Source organism: Kogia breviceps, chromosome 12, assembly GCF_026419965.1.
Source record: "Kogia breviceps isolate mKogBre1 chromosome 12, mKogBre1 haplotype 1, whole genome shotgun sequence".
Lineage (NCBI taxonomy): Eukaryota > Metazoa > Chordata > Mammalia > Artiodactyla > Physeteridae > Kogia > Kogia breviceps.
Window position 1 is genome coordinate 83,327,667 of NC_081321.1, and position 20,121 is coordinate 83,347,787.

At 40.8% G+C, this 20,121-nt stretch overlaps 1 protein-coding gene across 8 annotated transcripts in view; it reads left to right on the forward strand.

Annotated features, from left to right (window-relative positions):
* The window catches only part of ANO4 (anoctamin 4), a 325,264-nt gene that overhangs the window by 220,516 nt on the left and 84,627 nt on the right, over positions 1-20,121 (forward strand). For all 8 annotated transcript variants that reach the window (XM_067009963.1, XM_059081938.2, XM_067009965.1 and 5 more), the window contains 5 exons: positions 3,328-3,383; positions 5,626-5,747; positions 9,168-9,302; positions 10,371-10,467; positions 15,584-15,644. In XM_067009963.1, coding sequence (XP_066866064.1) covers positions 3,328-3,383; positions 5,626-5,747; positions 9,168-9,302; positions 10,371-10,467; positions 15,584-15,644 — 471 coding nt within the window. The remainder of the gene's footprint in view (positions 1-3,327; positions 3,384-5,625; positions 5,748-9,167; positions 9,303-10,370; positions 10,468-15,583; positions 15,645-20,121) is intronic.

Consider the following 20,121-nt stretch of genomic DNA (forward strand, 5'->3'; position numbering starts at 1 on the left):
ATTATGCTGAAAAATATGGAGTAGAACTATAAATGCTCTGTTGACCCCAATGTTTCATTAACATCTTTGGTTTCATAAATAAAAGAAACATGTTAGAAGAAAATTTAATTTATTGATAGAATTAATGTTTATCCTGTGTTATTTTCTGCCTGAAACTCTTTCTGAAAGTGGCATCTTGCATGAGCCAACATTGATTAGAGATAATACAAAAATACTGTCTGTAAACATGATTTATAAGGGTATTTCAGTGGAACAAAAATCACCACTATGTAAGTTTTTCAATTTCATTCTGAGTTTATTACAACTCTGAAAATCAAACCTAGTGAAATCCATTTTCAAAATAGGGCAATTAATAGATCAACAAAGATTTATTTAACAATATAAGTGCATAAAATAAATCTTGAGATGAAGTCATATTTTCAAAACTGGTGCTCAAAGGGGAAGTTAGTAAGGTGATAGATTTTAAATATTAACTACTTTCTTACTTTTCAGGTCTGTGATAAATTATCATAAATTTACAAAGGTCATCATGAGAAGTCTCTTTTTAGGTCCCCGTGAATCTTATTTTTTCTATTATTCCAGGATATTTGAAAGTTATTGATGATATATGTAGAATTCTTGATAGAGGTTCCAGAAAATCAAAGCTTTCTACATAATCATTTATTCATTCATTACAAAGGTATTTATTGAGGGCCTCCTGTGTGCTAGACAAAATACAAAGCCCTATGGATATTTGTATTTCAGATGCTTTTCTTAGACATTTAGTGTTAATGTCACAGCATCTTGAAATACCTTTAATCATGTTACCATGATTAAAAATACCTAAACATTAATTGACCCTCCATCAATAAAAAGTGAATCAGTGCATGTTCCATTTTCCAGTTAGGCTAAGCCTCTGGGCTCTAATCAGGATCTAAAGCATGGAGAGTACTCATCTATAAGCCACTTGAGAGACAGCCTTCCAGTCATCTTCTTTGACGTACATGTTAGGAAGTAGTATTATTCTTGATCTGAAAGAAACGTTAAAGATCAAAACATTACACTTCTACTTCTGGCCAAGATGGAGTAACAGGCACAAGATTTGCTCTCCCACCTGAAACAGTCAAAAAAGGAAAAACAAAAAATATATGAGATGACTCTTTTCAAGACACTGAACATTGGGCAGTCAAGAACAGGGAAGCCTGAGGACAGAAAACAAATGAGGTGAGCCCTACAGTTGCCCCAGCTTACTACAATGAGATGGTTTCTGGACAGCAACACAGGGAAAAAGAATCCAGGCAGAACCTGGTAGACTCCCTGAGTTGAAAACATGTTGCTGAGAGTCCAGGGAGACCAAGGCAGCCAGAGTTCACAGGACAACATACCAGAAAGCAGAGAGCTTCCCAGAGAACCCTGAAGATCTGCAGAGGGCCACCTCAAGTATTTAGCAGAGTACTAATTAGTACACACATCAGGAAACTACCCAAGGCCAGAGAAAGAGCAATCCAAAAGGATTTCCAATGAGATTGGAACACCTCATAATTCACAAAGGATTAAATATAAATGATCTGAAAATCCCAGTCCAAAATTCAGAAGTTGACATTAAATTTTAAAAGCAAGACCTAATTTTTTTGCTGCCTGCACAAAAACACTCTTTAAAGACACAAATAGGTTAAAAGTAAAAGGATCAAAAGTATATATATATAGCACACTAACCAAAAGAAAGCTGAAGTGGCTATATTGATATCAGACAAAATAGATTTCAGAGCAAAGACTATTACCAGGGATAAAGAAAGCCACTTCACAATGATGGAGGAGTCAGTTCATCTGGAGGACATAACAATCCTAAATGTTTATATGCTTAATAACAGAGATTCAAACTACATGAAGCAAGAACTGCTAAAAGAAATAGGCAGGGCTTCCCTGGTGGCGCAGCGGTTGAGAGTCCGCCTGCCGATGCAGGGGACACGGGTTCGTGCCCCGGTCCGGGAGGATCCCACATGCCGCGGAGCGGCTGGGCCCGTGAGCCATGGCCGCTGAGCCTGCGCGTCCGGAGCCTGTGCTCCTGAACGGGAGAGGCCACAACAGTGAGAGGCCCGCGTACCGCAAAAAAAAAAAAAAAAAAAAAAAAAAAAAAGAAATAGGCAAGTCCATAATTATACTCAGAGGTTTCAATACCCCTTTTTTAGTAATTAATAGAACAGTAGACAGAAAATCAGTAGGGGTTAGAAGAACTGAACAGTACAGTACAATTAACTTAATTGATCTTTTAGACCACTTTACCACCACAGTAGAATACCCGTTTTTTTAAATGCACGCAGAACATTACCAAGAGACCATACCTGGGGACATAAAACAAGACTTAATAATAATTCTTTGACCACAGTGGAATTAAATTAGACATCAATAAGACCATCTCTGGAAAATTTACAAATATTTAAAACTAAATATATTTTAAAATAACTCATGGGTGAAAGAAGTCAAAAGGGAAATCAGAAAGTTGCTGTATTCAATGAAAACACAGTATATCAAAAAGTGTGCAGTACTTAGGGAGAAATTTATAGCACTGTATGCCTATACAGGAAAAGAAATGTCCCAAATTAATGACCTCTCCTTCTACCTTAAGAAACAAGGGGCGGGGGGAAGGAAATTAAATCTCAAGTAATCTAGAGTAGGTAGATGAAAGGAAATAATAAAAATCAGAGAAGAAATCAATGAAATGGAAAACAGGAAAAAAATAGAGAAAATCAATGAAACCAAAAACTGGTTCTTTGAAGAAAATTCATAAACCTGTGGTGGACACACCCTAGGGTGACCCCACAATGTGTAATCCCTTCCCCTTAAGTGTGGGAGGAAACTGTGGCTTATATCTAACCAATAAAACATTGCAAATCCACATATCCAATACCCCCCTCCCATTTTATGGATGAGAAAATTGAGGCCTGAGGACAAGAGGACTTCCCAAAGTCATCCCCTAGTCTAATGCAGAGGAGTTAGGTTTGTCCATATTAAAGCTTCTAGACGAAAATGGGAGAGCTCCTGGTGGAAAATCATCTTTTTGGTATGATTAATTCATCCACTTCTCTCAGCGCACGCGCTTCTCTATGCCAAGCACCATGCTAGGTGTGCTTCACTGTTTTGTTTCTGTTTGAAAACCTGATTTTCTAGTCCTTGATTCCAGTTTCCTAGCAGGTAGCAAAACTTTCTAAACTGTTGTCCCCAAGTAGTTTTGAACCACTTTTGAAAACGTAGATTGCTTTCTCCAAAAACTACCACCCTTACATTAGTCTTACATTGTGAGGATTTCAACTCAGTATTGATTCACATTGGACTTTTTTATTGTTGTAGGTCTGAATCGTTTGCTTACTAATGGCTCCTATGAAGCTGCATTTCCTCTGCACGAGGTATTGTCCTGCCTTTTCTCCTTCTCTGTCAATTCTGTGTTGTTAAATCAGCTTCTGGGGATAGTGATTAATTGCATTTGTTGATATGATGCTTGTTCAGAAAAATCTGTTCAGTGGTTAGTTGGGGAGGGCCTATTTGCATTGTGATATCTCTCCCCCCGCGTAGATTTATTTCTGTCTTTTTATTCTAATTGCATGAGTACTTGAATCACGAGTCACTCAGCGTGAATTCAGAGGAATAGCTGAGGGACCCCAAGTCATAAAATTAAAGAGGCATTGAAAATTGCATCTGAGGCGCCAGACCCAGCGGGAAAATGTCTCTGAAATATATAGTCTCTGCAACAAAAAATTTTATAGCTAATCCTTAGCGAGTGGGAGAAAGCCGTTTTGCAAAGTCTCTAGGAACTAAAGGATGATAAATAGAAATTAATAGTATTGTACTTATTGTTGCTTAAGATGTATAAATTTTTATATTCTCCTTATTTACTACATGGTCTTTGTCATCTATAAGGACTTTTATAAATGTAACTGTGATTACCCTTAACTCTGTTTCCCCCATTAGACTTTGGGTAATTTAACCCAGAATTCACTTTATATACATGGGTTTTCAGGGACGTAATTCTCACGACTGATGAGAGATTACTGTCATTTTCATGGTACTGAGCCTGTACCAGTCGCAGTACAACACAGAGAACACGAAGATAAATATCATAGCCCGTATCCTCTAGGACCTCACACAGTAGCCAGGGTGAAACTACTGTTAGAGAGATTTTCAGCAAAATCTTCTATGAGAAGCAATGTTAACAGTTGGCCGACTAAGCTTGGAGGACAGTTTCCAACTATCCACCAATGGCAAGTCTTTCCAAAATATACTTCTTATTTGGCTTATGGTGTTTCTTCTCTTGATTTTAAACACCAGGAGGATGGAGAGGATGGTGTAAAGTTTTTAAGCCTTTTTCATTAAGGAGACTAGAGGCTTTCGTCTGAGACCCTAGTATAGACAGCCATGAAACCTTTTTGGAGTGATTCTTTTTGCGTAACAGAAGCAAACATTTTGACACAAAGGTTTTCTGGAGTCACACACAGGTGTTTCTGAATGTTAAAGACAGATGTCCCCAAAGCATATCATGTGGTTATTAGTTGGCATCGCCCCCCAGAAGAGGGTTTCAGTGATGACTGTATCCTTCCCGTGCCCACCCCTTGCCCACGGTAAGGGCAGTGTCTGAGCAGTGGTGGGTGGACAGAAGTTTCTGTGCAGGCGAGTGGGTGGTGGGCATCTTGCTGAAGCCCTGTATTTTATAAAAAGAGAGCTTCCAAATTAGTAAGAGCAGCTGCAGTAATAACATAATCGCTCTTTTGACTTTTTGCTCTCAGTTTAACTTGATTATATTATTTGACCACATTAACAGCCTTCAGAGGCAGGAAGGCAGCTCTTGTTGCCTTGTTTTATGGTAAAAATTTAAATAGAGGTTTAGAGAAATGTTAGAGTGGGTTGGTGTTGAGCTGAGCTAGAACCTGAGTTCCTCGTCTCTCGGGCCTGTTCACTTTCCACTAAGAAAGGGCTTCTCAAGTTAAAATGTCAAAAATTAGTTCACCTCCAGAAAGTACCTGTTCTATCTGTGAAACTAGCATTTCCACTAACTGAACTTAGAAACGCCCTACTCCACTGGCCCATGGTCTCCTCATTTGTTCCATGAGGAGGTTGAATTATATTTGAATTATTGTAATTTTTAGCTAACTTACCACTCTTGCATTCTGGGGTTTTCTTATAGACAAGACCATTTGACCGGGTTACAGCTATGGCTGTTTACCAACGACTCTATCTTGAGACAAGTGGAAAAGAGAACTCATAAGTCTTGGTCATGGCCTCTGGGGCAGGATGCTCTCTTCATTCAAACCACAGAAGAAACCTAATGAGGCAGATGTTGTTAGTTCCACTATGACCTGGGAATCCAAGGTTCAGAGAGCATAGGATCTCCTAGCTAAAAAGTAACAGGACTGAATTTTAACTCAGTTCAGACCTGCCTGATTCCGGCAAGCACGGGCTTTTTACTACATGGCACCAACAGCAAGATTATGTCCCCAATAACTAATCAGACTGCTTTCCCTTCAATAGAATGGATCTGTTTTTTTCCTCATATCACCCCTATTGCTACTCCTGCCATAAAGGCTAATATTACTATCAGCTTTTCCTTTTGGCTTTTGTGGGTATTACCTCAACAGCAGTGGTGTTTTTATCCAGGGAAGTTACAGAAGTAAAAACTCCATTAGAACCCACGGAGCAGTAAACCACCGCCATCTGCTCTATGAGTGCTGGGCCTCCTGGGGCGTGTGGTATAAATACCAGCCTTTGGATCTTGTAAGGTGAGTTTTTAACCAGATGCAAATATAAAGTTTACACAGGCTGATTAGGGCAGACTGTCAACTGGGACAAGCCAACATTGGCGGCGGGGGGGGGGGGGGGAAACGGTCTGAGGTGCACAGCTGACACTCAAATCTGACTTCTTCCCAAGAGGGCAGCCTATCAGAGGACATGGGTCGTTCTTGGTAAATCTGACCTCCCTCTGATGAGGCTGGTGTTTCCTCCAAAAGAGCCTTGGAAAGGGGCATGTGAGATCAGCCAGGCCTCCCCCAGGATTCCATAAGAAGCTCATCACCCATGTGACTATTAATGACAAATTATCGATAATAGTTGTAGAGCGGTAACACTGCTTGCATGTATTAGTGACAAATGGAATATTAGTTACTATTATGCAAGTAGGAAATAGAGGGTGCTGTCATTCTAATAAATGTCAGGCTTACTTTAGTTTTCACTTAAAACTAGTAACCTTTAAAGATTGTTTTAATTCTGCAAGTCAAAAGAGTATATCTGCTTTTAACCTATGATATTCGTGCAGTGAAAATGTGTGTTTTCTTTAACTGTCTGTGTATGCCTAACTTTCTGCCATAGAGGCATTATACTCTGACATCTCATTATTTATTTAGAGACTGATTATTAAGATTGAGTAGTAACAATCCACACTTCATGGATTCCTTATTAAAAAGAAGGTCATGTCTCATTTCCTAGACTAGCCAGATTTACTTCACTTTTCCCCGAGCCCTTAACAAATGATGCTAGAGGAAAATGAAATAATAAGACAACTCACTTTACATTTCGTCTCCCCGGGTAATCATTCTTCCTTCCAGAATCCTTGTTACAAGGGGTTTACTCCTGTTGACCCAAGGCCATTGACGAATTGTGTCCCCTTCTCTGTGTGAGTAACAAATGATCCAGATGATCTGGGTGAGCGGACAGTATTTTCTGAGATGAGATCACTTGCCTTTGACGAGTCTCAATATACGATAAAATAGTAGGGAAAAAATATCAAAGCCAATTCTCTTCCCAGCCTGAGTCCCATGGTACAGGATTACATCGATTAAAAGTTACAGAAGATTGGGCTTCCCTGGTGGCGTAGTGGTTGAGAGTCTCCCTGCCGATGCAGGGGACACGGGTTCGTGCCCCGGTCCGGGAGGATCCCACGTGCCGCGGAGCGGCTGGGCCCGTGAGCCATGGCCGCTGCGCCTGCGCGTCCGGAGCCTGTGCTCCGCGACGGGAGAGGCCACAACGGTGAGAGGCCCGCGTACCGCAAAAAAAAAAAATTACACAAGATTGCTGCAGGCAAAGCATCTCCCATCCGTGACAGTCTCTTGATTAAGATTTTATCAGTTTCAGTGAGTGTTAATTAACTTCCCACTGTGTTCCTAGTACAATGCTAAGTACTATCGGCAAAGACACACAGAAGCCATGGTCTCTGGCTTTGAGAAATGCACAGCTTCCTTCAGGAAAACCAGCCCTGCAAACCTGAGACAACTGTAAAACAAGACCGTGCATAATTTGGTAACATGTGTGATGGAGGCCGAAAGTTTTACAACAATTAGGAAAAAATGGAAAGGATGGATATGGGCCAGTGCCCCGGTGGAAGGTGCGGAGCTGAGCCCTGGAAGAGCGGCAGGATTTGTGTTGGCCAAAGGGGGAGGGGGCATGAAAAGCACAAGCAAGGTTTGAGTGGAATGAAGTTGTGGAGCAACTGGGGAATCTCATCTCTTAAATAGTTCTTGTCCTATATCTAGGTTTTGCTTCCTCCATATCTCTGGAATCTGGCCACACCCCAGCCTCTCCTCTACCACTGCTGCTTCCTTCACGTGTGACCTGGACTATGGCTGTTTTCCCCTACGTGGTCTCCTCTTTTCCTTTCTGGCCCTTCCACTCCATTCTCCGCCCTGGAGACAGAATGTGAAACTGGTCATGTCCCCAGATTGGCACCAGTCCTCTCATGGCTTTTCATTTCTCTCAGGAGAAAAATCAATGCATTTAGCATGGTCTGCAAGGCCCATCGAGGCTTATCCTGTGCCCACCTCACCAGCCCATTTCTTTATCAGAGGTCCATCCACACCACCCTTATTTCACCTGGTCCCTCCTATCACACGGCCTTTCTAGGTTCTGTTCCCTCTGCTGGAAACACTCTAGCCCGTCCCTAACCCCACCCGGTTAACTTTCATGCACCAGCCCAATAGTCACGTCCTCAGAGAAGTCTTCCCTGGCTAGAGTTGTCAGATGGCTTTGTTATGTACACTTATCGCGTTGTGTTCCCCTCCTTTGTAGCTCTTCTCCCAGTTTTGTAATTATAAGCTTATTTCTTTAATTGATTTCTGTGTGTCTCCTCTGTCGCCCTGCGAGCTTCATAGGAGGAGGGACCAAGCTTATTTTGCTCGCCATTGTGTTCTCAGAACTTAGCACAGTTTTTGGCACATAGTAGGTATTTTTTAATTTGTTGAATGAATATTTGTGTATATGAATATATGTTGAAAAAGTCTTCTGGAAGTGGAAGGTTTCTGTTGGGACTCAGTAGAAGATGGGATAAATAAATAATCCATGCTTTTAGGAGCTACTGAGTGCTCCAGGAGGAAAGCGGCAGACAGCATTTGGAAACAGATGGTCAGCATTCGTTTAGAAGGAGAATAAAAAATAATTAGAATATTCTTACATTGGACTAAGAAGTAATTAACTTCTAAGTTATGAAATTTAGCTGTTGAAAGGCATAGAAAACACAATAATGATATTTAAGAAATAAAAACCAAACTTCACAGACCACAGGCCACTAGGCAGGCTGGTTAGTCTCAGGAAAATATTTACAGAGGTAGACGTCCATGCCTGTGAAAAGTCATCACTTGAAAGGGAAAGTTGCTCTCAGAATTGATTCATGTTGAATCTCAGTAATTAGAGTTCTTTCTTTGTACCATCTTATGATTCTAGCATTTTAAACATCTTGTAAAACTACAAAATATTGAAAGGAGTGTTTAAAAGTTTTTCACAGTAATTTTGTTTACTATTTCTTTTAAATATATGTAATTATAATACATGCATTAGAAACACACACACACTCAGAAATGGCAAAAATGAGATTATGTGTTGGCACCGACTCTTCAAATTCCTCTGGTTCCTTGTCAATAACGGTATCATGTATAACTTCCTGAATGAGCTGGGTTTATTCTGTGTTTTCAGAACAAGCTTGCATATAATCCTGTTCTTTTATGGAAAGGTTCATTCTATTTCTGATCTAGAGTAACAGGAAAAGAAATTTAAGTCCAGAGCTTAAATTCGGTCAAACGTTCCATTCTCTTGGCTTACTTTGTCTGCATGGTTATCAGCAAAGCCACAACAAAGGAAAATGACTGAGCAAAGTGTTATGATGCCTAACTTTAAACACTTCAGTATAATTTGCAAGACTGCTGTTTCTTAAACAGGAGATACTTCGGAGAGAAGATTGGGCTGTATTTTGCCTGGTTGGGCTGGTACACCGGCATGCTCTTCCCCGCCGCTTTTATTGGATTATTTGTCTTTTTGTATGGAGTCATAACTCTGGATCACTGCCAAGTCAGGTACGGGGAGCTCTGGGTGAGCCTGCCTTTGCTTATATTTGGAGTTGGGCATTTGTGTCTTGGGGGTGTTCACAGACCATCGGCCCACTTAACTATTCATTTTAACTTCTTTCCAATCTCTCCTGGAAAAATTCAAAACGTCCAGTTCACTAGGTCTGCCCATCCATTGCCCTTGTTGCTGTGGTCTCCAGCTACCAAGGAAGCAAAACTCACGTTTATGGGTATACAAGCCACTACATATCCACAGAGCAAATCACTTTCCTTCACTGGCTCAAAGTTGCTCTTTTTCTGACTTTTTCACCTTTTTCTTTCTAACTAATACTGCAAAATAGTGGGTTAATCATCCTTTTTTATCAATTATGTGTTCTTACAAGGACCCTGTAAGCTGGAAAGACATCTCACCAACTTGCTGAAACCTTGTGAATGATTCAGTGTTAACAATTGTTATCTTGGCTCTTTTGCTAGAATATAGTTTCAGGTATTCAGAGATCTTCGTACAAGGCCGGACAGTGATCTTAAATAATAAATGAATGTGCCTCTTAGAAGTGACTGCAAAAATAAAAGTGACCTGCAAAAACATTTTAATTTCTGGGGAAATTGTCAATGAGATGTGGTTTTCTCCCAGAACTACTCCCTAGTATTTTTATGTATTCCTCCATAATTTATTCTTATTTATCATGCACATAGAAATTAATACTGGCACTGTGAGGTATCTCATTGTTCCCATAATTCAGTATGAAATTGCTTCCAACCTGTGCAGTGCTGTGAATGACTTCTGTATAACCTGAGGTATAAACAATCAATGTTTTGCTTCATGTATTTTCCTGAGCTTAACTAATTAATATGTAAAAGCCAAGAAACAGCCTCACAAACACGTAGGTTTACCAAACTATTAAACTGTGCAGGCACTTGTTTATATTCATAACTAAAAAAAAGCTAAGAAGCTTCTGAGGGCAAAAATTTAATCTACTGAATCTTATTTACCGGTCAACTATTCTGGCGAAATTGAAGGGGAAAAAAATGCTGTTATGTCATCAAAAAGCGGTCTCTTTTTGTTCTCTTTTCCAGTAAAGAAGTCTGCCAAGCTACAGATATCATCATGTGTCCTGTGTGTGATAAATACTGTCCGTTCATGAGGCTGTCAGACAGCTGCGTTTATGCCAAGGTAATATCAAATATGCAGCATTTTAGTCAGATTGAATGTATTTATTTGTTTGTTTGTTTATATAAATTTATTTATTTATTTATTTTCGGCTGTGTTCGGTCTTTGTTGCTGCGTGCAGGCTTTCTCTAGTTGCGGCGAGCAGGGGCTACTCTTCGTTGCGGTGTGGGGCTTCTCACTGCGGTGGCTTCTCTTGTTGCGGAGCATGGGCTCTAGGCGCACAGGCTTCAGTAGTTGTGGCACACGGGCTCAGTAGTTGTGGCCCGTGGGCTCTAGAGCACAGGCTCAGTCATTGTGGTGCATGGGCTTAGTTGCTCCATGGCATGTGGGATCTTCCCGGACCAGAGTTCCAACCTGTGTCCCCTGCATTGGCAGGCGGATTCTTAACTACTGTGCCACCAGGGAAGTCCCAGATTGAATTTAGTATACACCTTCCTGAGAGATGGTGGTGACCACATTCTCTCCGTCCTTTCTGGTCTTTGATTCTCAAGTTTACCTTGTAGGAGAGACTTACCTTCATCATTCAGTATTCTAATTCAGATATTTGTTTTACTGTATAGGTATTTTTAATGTATGGGCTCTAATTATTATTACAGATAGCAAATAGAACAGTTGATGGCATCAGAGAAAGTTAGGTTCAAATCTTGACTGTGCCGTTTACCACTTGTTATTAGAGGAACATTTTAGTTTACCTCTTCTGAGCCTCAGTTTTCTCATCTGTAAAATAGAGAACATGATAGTCATTTCACATGACTGTTTTATAAGCAATGTGCTTAGCAAACGGTAAGGTCTCAGTAAATGACAGCTGCCTTCATTTTCCTCCTCTTCATCATCACTGTTGTCCAAAAGACCTAGATTCAAGTTCAGGTCAGCTACTTACCTCCTAGACCTTGCACATGTACAGACTCTTTGAGTCTGAGCTTTCTCTTCTCTAAAATGCAGGCAGTGATACCTGCCCTCTCTGCCCCATGGCATGTCATGAGGACCAAAGAAGATAGTATATGTGAAAGTGCTTTGAAAAAAAAATACATAGCACCATTATGTCTATATGTTATTACATACCCCTTTCTGATGTTATACCTCACTTTTTTAAAATTTTAGACACATTCATCAAATTTCTAGAGATCATTACTGAAGGGCAGTATCACTAATGCAAAGCAGTGGCTGGATTATAGACTGATGAAGACTTTTTAAGACCCACTGCCTATCAGCTTACCCAGATTCCAGGTATAAAGGGGCTTGGCAGATTTTATGTAACCTCTACAATCACTGCAGCTTGGACCCCTCTAATTATACTGTCGGCATTGCAGAGTTTTGCTCAATTTAAGTGTGGGAACATTAAATAGGCAGCCCAGGATCCCACCCATCCATGCTGTCTCTAGCCCTGTAGGTGGCCAGTCTGGTGGGAGGAACAGCAGCCAGCTGTGATTTTACAAAGATTTGGGCTTTTAAGTATGTGCTGCAAGGGACCAAAAAAGCACAAAATACTCTCCCTTCCTTTGGAGAACATACGCATAGACCTGCCTGGATGAGGACAAATTCAACAGAGTGAGCTTGGGAAGTAGAGATGTGGTGAGAATCAGAAGAGGTTGGTCAGTAATACGGTGTTGTTTAAAGATCATGAGTTAAGCCTGAGTGACTCAGGTGTAAAAATCCTGCTTTGGGGGAATCTCAGAAGCCCAGTTTTGTTTGTTTGTTTGGACGATGTTTGTTTGTTATGTGAAAGATCTGCCTTGAGTGAAATGCTTTTTTTTTTAGGGGAGCTGTAATAATTCCTTAAAATGATCATTGTGAATAGTTTAGAGTACTCAGATTTTACAGGGCCTTCATTGGTCGGTCGTCCTACCAAACTCTCTAGGTCTAAAACGATAATAATTATAATAATAGCTAGGCAACCTACATTTATTATTTCTAATTCTGACAGCAACTTCAAGGTAGGTGTTATTATTCCCATTTTACTCAGAGACTCAGAGAGGTAAAAGTTGTTTATCTGTGGTCACACAGCAGTAAGTAGCTGGCTCTTGGTTTATCTGCGTGCAAAACACGTCGTTGTGCCATACTGAGCTTCAAGATGCTTAGATTCTAAATTTTGGATTTGGCCTTGCTAGAAGCTTAGTAAAAGGAAGCCTTAAGAGCCTCAGAATGAAATCACTGAAGTTATACAGAGTCTCCTTTAGAAAAATGTATCAGAAATGCCAGACTGATTTAATAAGACCGAGGATGCAGAGAAATACTGGATCAAATAGGAGCCCAGATCCAAGTCAGGCAGCAACTCTTCTGTTCATCAGGAATGTTTTATCCCTGACCCTTGCACTTGTACTTGCAAGGGTCAGAAACTCAATCAAAGTGGCTTAAGCCGAAAGGCATTTACTGGCTCATTTCACTGCAGAAGATACTAGACCACCTCCCACTGTCTGAGCAGGAGAAGCTCATGCCTAGAACTGGTCATCCAGGTCCTCAGATCTCACTCTCTGGCCACCTGTCTATGTGATCATTCTGTAGACAGGTTCTCTTCCCATGACGGGAAAGATGGCTGCAGACTGTCACGGCTCCAGGCCTCCATCTTCCTTCCTGTATCTCCCTAAACATATTTGTACGCTTATTTTAAATTCTTGATCTGCTGTTACAGGATGTCTGTTTCAGAAGGTGTATATTGCCTCCTTTGGAATGGTTTGGAGGCAGCTGTCTTCCCCAGATATTCTGTTCTTTGGGCCTGTGGGTGCTTGTCCTGTGGACCACTTAGGGTTGGGGGTCAGGGGCCAGGTCAGTCCTGGTGAGTTTCCAGAGAGAAGAGGACGATGTGTCCCAGGCACCACTGTGTGCTGTCACTCTGTCAGAGGACTTTTCTGGTCAGAGTTTCACTTTTAAACCCGCTTAGAACAAAGCAGAATTGGAAGGAGGCGCTCTCCCTTAATTGTAACTACCAGCCCTGGGGTTTAAGAGGGAAAGGACTGAGAAGTGATTGCTTGAGGCCAGCCAGCCAGGCAGCACCTACATTCATCAGCTCTCCAGCAAAGCGGGACTCTGGGCATCCCTGATATTACCCCCCAAGAATACCAGCACTTGTGATGTGACCTGTTGCAGCTGATTTCTGAGGGAGGGGAATCTAATTTTCCAACGCCATTGAGGGAGAGGCTAGACTGGAACTTATGTATTTCTCTAACCTGTGTTCTCCCTCTGCTTGGGAACCACTACCACTCCCCACCATCTCTCTCTCTCTCTCTCTCTCTCTCTCTCTCTCTATCTCTCTCTCTCTCTCTCTCTCTCTCTCTCTCACACACACACACACACACACACACACACACACAACCCAGTTTAAGGCAACCTTCTTGTTTCCCCTGGCATTTCTCAGGATCTTGGTTTGTGTGTTTTTGTGTTTTGTCAGTTCCTGAAATCTACTCTCCTGCTTCTCCAGGTTTGATTTTGGCAAAGGGAACCATCAGCCTGTCCTAGCTTACCATCTTAGGAGGAACTAGAAGTCCCTGATTCACATATTTCCAAATCGGTAACTGCAGCGGGAAAATGTGTCTCTCCAAGTGTTTTCATACCAGTCCCAGGGAAGGACTCCGATTGGTTGTACTTGAGCCATGTTACCCAGAGAAGGAGGAAAAATGATCCCCACGGCCTAAAACAATGACCACCACAATCCATTCTAGAATCTTCCCTGATGGTGCGGGGAGTGTCCACCTGGAAATACCCCAGGAGGGAGCACAAACCAACCACTTACCACCAAGGCTTTCAGGCTTGATTTGATGCTGACCACCTGATATACATAGTGTAACACTCCTTCTGGCATCGAGATAAGTTGGCTTTAGACTTTTGTCTCACACTAGGTGTTTGAATGCTCCCCATCTCTCCTGTGTTTAAAGAAGGAAAAGTCATAAACTTTTGGAAAATTTTGAAATACTTCACAATCTGATATAATAGGAAAAGACCTGTTTATACTTGGCACGTTCTCCAAAACAGTAAAGTATACTTTATAGAGAGCTATAAAGCACCGAAGAAAAAAAGGTTATGCTTTACGAACGTATCAGTCATCATTTCAATTTGGCTTGACGTTGGTGTGATTTATCCTGGAGGTGGAAATGAGCTTGGCAGTATTACAGCAAAAAGAGATATTTTTGCGTTCTGCTATGATGATTGCAATGGAATATATTATTCTAGCAATAAAGTATTTGCTAGCTGTCTTTGTGTTAATGTGTAAGAGGTAAATGTGGTGATTACCTGAGGCTTTAATAAAGGTAGAAGTGGTTTGTGTTAATGGGTTGCTCTTCTTTATAATGCCATAGTCCAGAGGGCAGCCCAGAAAATGTTTGCTCAAAACTACACACACAAAATGGTCATGTTTTCAAAGAGAATAAATGAAGCATTAAAAATAGTGCTGGGGAAATCAGAAAACTTTACAGCAGCAACATTAATACCTGCCTGGTCTTTTTTTTAATTTAATTTATTTATTTTTAGCTGTATTGGTTCTTCGTTGCTGCGCACCGGTTTTCTCTAGTTGCGGCGAGCAGGGGCTACTCTTCGTTGAGGTGCGCAGGCTTCTCATTGAGGTGACTTCTCTTGTTGCGGAGCACAGGCTCTAGGTGTGTGGGCTTCAGTAGTTGTGGCACATAGGCTCAGTAGTTGTGGCTCATGGGTTCTAGAGTGCAGGCTCAGTAGTTGCGGCGCACGGGCTTAGTTGTTCCGCAGCATGAGGGATATTCCCGGACCAGGGCTCGAACCCGTGTCCCCTGCATTGGTAGGTGGATTCTTAACCACCGTGCCACCAGGGAAGCCCCCTACCTGGTCTTAAATATAAATCTATCCACAGGAGATATGCATGTGTATTAGTTTTTCTGGTGTGCAAAAGGAAATTCTTAATAGCACCATTGGGGCTGCTGATAAATGCTCAACTAAGTGATAGCCACATAAATGGAACAAATTCTCCTTTCCATATCCAAACTATTTCACAGAAAAATATCCCTTACTCCTTATGGTCCAAAAGGAATATCCCCCAAAGAAACCCTGTCAAATTCATTGCATTGTCTGAGCTATTTTTATAGAACATGAAAAAAAACCATGAATTACAATATTGTATATAGGACATTAGTTTAACTATGACTCATATTGTTCCTAGGTAACCCACCTTTTTGACAATGGAGCCACTGTCTTCTTTGCTGTTTTCATGGCAGTCTGGGGTAAGTGTTCTACATTCATATAACTTGTTCCCATCATCTGCTCTATGATATGTTCCTTTAAAGTCTGATTTTGGATATGAGAGGAAGAAGCTTGAGTAAATTCAGTTGGCTGTTGTATTAGACACAAGTCGATAAATAATTCATTTGGTTTATTTTAAAAGTGATGTTGTAGAGGAGAACATGTCTTATTTCTCTTAAGCCTTCAACAGTTTCATCAGCATTCCATTATTGGAGTAAGTCACCTTCTGTTGGAGACAAAAATAAAGCTTATGGTATACCAAAAGGTCTGCTGACACCTGAATACCCATCTCAGTATATATAGGACTTTCTGTTGTGAGTGGAATCCTTTCATCTGACTAATATGTGAGTACCCACCTCTAGGCTTCTTCCAGTTCTGGTCAAAATGACTCCTCATGAACAAGATCTACTCACAATACTGAATTGAGTCCTTCTAAATCACTTCAAGCCAATAGCCCTATAATAACAAGGTATGATGGAACATTCACTTAAAGAATTCCTTAGCCCAAAGAAGTTACTTAACCCGCTTTTTGGTAAAATGGGTTTAATAATATCTTCCTAGTCAAATAATTATAGAGCTCTAATTTAATAGTATAGAAAAGAGTCTGGACAAATACATAAGAAACGATGAATGGTGGTTACCTTTGGAGAGAAGGTTACCTTTCATGGAAAGGTAGGTGGACAGTGACGAGAGTCAGGCCTTTTACACTATATATTTTGTTTGGTTTGAATTTTTTGACAGTGATTATGCATTTTTTCTAGAACTTAAAAAGCCAAAATCTGAATTTTTAGGTTATAGAACTCTACTAACTCAAGGCTTAGGTTCATGTTGTTTCTTATGTATGGAATGAATATCAGAATCTTTGCCATCTTTCAGGGCCTAGCTGAAGTGGCATCTTCTCCAGCCAGAAGATGTCTTCCTCCTTTAAATTTCCATAGTATTTGCTTTATGCCATTCTTTGGGCACTAATAATGATTTGCATACAGAGTTTTTCTCCCCTAATAGGTTCATGGTCCTCAAGTACTATTATGGTTGTGGAAAACCTTATGCATTTCTTTTGAAGACAGAGAGATTAATATGGATGGATGGATAAATGGATGGATTGGAAAAAAAGAAGGGAAAGATAAGAAAATTACCAAAAGAGTTTCTTTATAAGACAATAAGTATGTTTAAATGGTCTCTTTGGCATGTAGAAATATAAAACCTTGTTTTCTTTGGGAGGTTTGTTCTAAACATGTTACGTCTTCTTTACCTCGAGCTCTTCAAAAGCAAATGGTCCCACCCACCGCAGCTCTGTGAAGGAACATTTTTGAACCCTATGACTCCAGCCCCTTTCACCCAGTGGGCATTTGTCCCAAGAATAGTCAAACCATAGGTTGGTGAGTGGCCTGAGAGAAGGTTCTGCCCAAACAGGAGCTGGCAATGCCACCCAGAGTCTTATTCTTAAGAATGTGGATTGGCAAATGTGGAGCGACACAAGAGAGTTAGCAGTAGAAACAGGCACTGAAAGATGCAGAGAGGGAAAGAAACGGGAGGGAGGGAGGGAGAGAGGAGAGATTGAGATTGACCAGCAGGTAGAATTGGGGACCAGGAGGAATTATGAGCAGGTTGAGTTTATGAGAAATTGAACCTAGAAATAAGCAGAAGCAAAGAACTAGTGGGAAAAATTAGAAGAGAGGGTACAGAAGCCAACTGGTAGCCATCTGGGAGAAAATGCAAGACAGTCCCCCAAAGAGAAGCAAAGAAAGAATGTGGCCAAGTCATGTTATTAGTGGAGTATCAGGGTGAAGACCCAGGGTCTCTTGTGGCTGTAGTCTCTCAAGCTGCTGGCTTCCATATCTTGTGTGAATAGGTCCAGTCTTTGAATTCCCATGGGATTTCTACCTCCCTTGGTGGACCTTGTGAAAACCCTCACTATTTGTGCTACCCCTTACTGCATCTCTTGTAAACAAAGGAAGCGACCCATAATAGAGTTTGGTTACAGGAATGACCTCTCAGGTCAAGAATGTGTATCTGGCTTTTCTAGAACATGTTAGTATTGGTAACCATGATCATGAAATATAATAAGACATCCAGTACTTCAGCTTTGCCATGATCACAAATGAGGAGACCCTGGAAAATGTATTCATTTCCTAAACCTGTGGTTCCAAACTTTTGCAAGTCATGACACACTTAGAAAATGATAATATTTGCACAGCATGCTGATGTCCATGAAGGAACCTGCTCATGGTCAGGGATAATACTGCCCTAAGAACCTTAGCCTCCCCCCAAACTGATGGGATTATCACCTCTGGCAGACCTATAACCCATTCCTGGCACACATATTGGGAAGCTCTGTTTTGGGCTACTGGTCTACTGTATAAGAGGTTAATACTTCTGTAGAGAGAGTGGTATTCAGAAGAATTAATACACAAAACTCCCTTATCCATTTCAGTGTTCCACCAATTTTACATATACTTTGACTGAAATAATACTTTCTTCTCCCACAATTACCCAGAAGTAAAATTCTGGTAGAATGATAATAGTCTATAGGGTAGAGGTTGTCATCTCCACCCCTCACCCAGTACCACCATTGTAAAGGGGATGGCATCCCTTTCTTGCAAGTTGGAATGTCTTTTACTGGGGATAACAGACAGACCTTATTACTTTATCTCTGCCAACCTCAGTGGACATGGAGGCTGCAAGTAGGTGGGCTGGAGATCTGACAGTCCTTGTTCTTTACAGGGTACTCAGTAAGAATCTGATAGACGTTTTTTTAATAACCTTTGAGCAAAGGGAACATTTTAGGGCCATTCCAGGCAACGCAAGCCTGGAATAATTCATTTTCTGAATTGCTTTGTCTTCGTAGACAACTTATTACTTAAATCTTGTATTGTTCCCAGTTTGAGAAAAAGAATCATTTACCCCAGGTGTTTCTTTGTAGATAGGGCTTTGCCTTTTGCAGAAATCTAGAATAGCCAATAACAGTGATAGTTAGAATAATAGCATGCACTTATTGAGGGCTTACTATATTAAGCATTGTTCAGTATCATCTCAGTTAATCTGTATAGCAACCTTTGAGGAAGGGACTATTACTATTCCCATGTGATAGATGAGAAAACTGAGGCAGTAGCTAGAAAAACGTGGTAAAGCCAAGAGTTAAACTAGACAAGCTTTTAGCTCCTCCACTCCACTGCTAGGACCATGTGCTGTGTGTAATCCTGTTTGCTTCTGTTTCACGGATCTGAACTTTAAAATAAAGGACCGTTACACTTGTCCCGAGCCCAGTATAAACGCTGCTCTGTGACGGTGGTGTTCTATAAAAGCTATCAGTTCTAACAGAGCTCGGTTTAATGCTCTCATCCTTTACAGTTGACAAGTTACAACATTTAGGAAAACAAATGCACTTTATTTTCGGGAAATTGCTAGATATGGAGATGATGAGAACAGATATAAGGGGTTTACAAGTCCTCAGAAGAGATGGGGTTGGTGTGTCTGTTTTGTTGCCTTTTGCTTTGTATGTTCACCAGAGAAACAGTAAGGCTGCATTTGGAAACAGTCTGTAGTTGCTGGAAGGGCCTTTGTGTGGCATTAGAAATCTTGACAGAACTCCACCACCTTTGTTCTTGTTCACACTCCTGTGATAGCAGGGCCTCCTAGGGACTGTTCTGTGAGCCTAGGGCTCTGGGCTTGAATCAGAGTGGCTCTTTCGTCAGTGATCATTTTGGTTCAGAAAAATTCAAGGGACAGAACAATTATGGTCTAACTTAGCTCTCTCCCTAGGCAAAAAAAGTGAGTCATTAGGGAGTTTGATACTGGCAGAGACTTGCCAGGAAGCATATTATCTCGCTCTGTTCTTTGTTTCTGTTTTCTTTTTCTTCCTCTTTCAAGTGTTGCCAAAAATTAAATTATCCCCAGGAAACAAACAAATCGAGGCCCTCAGAGCTATCCAATCAAAATCACAAGATTGCAGTTGTTTAAATGCAAATTCAAAGATTCTGCATATGGTCCCATCAGTAATTTAAGAATGAAGTATGTCTCAGTTTTTGAAAATAAATTTTATAATAATTTGCCTTCTGTTTTTAGATATTTAAACTAATTTTATTTTTATAATATTATCTATATCTCCAACGAAAAAGGGTGATTGTATATTCAGAAAATGAAAAGGTATACATTTACTAAATGCCTACTAGGTGTGTAGGTGCAGTCACATATGACACCTCATCAATTTCTCATAACCTACCAGGAAGAAATTGTTATCTCCATCTTATAGCTGAAGATATTCAGCCTCAGAGAGGTTATGCAACTTACCTAAGATTACCCAGCAGCTGGTAAGTGGTGGAGTCTGGATTTTAAACCAGATTTTGTCTACCAAACTCCAGAGTCATTCTGAAGTATGTCCACTGTGGCATGCATCTCCTATAGGATGTTATAAGATTTCATTACTCAGTAGACAGTGCATATTCACTGTCCCTTGGC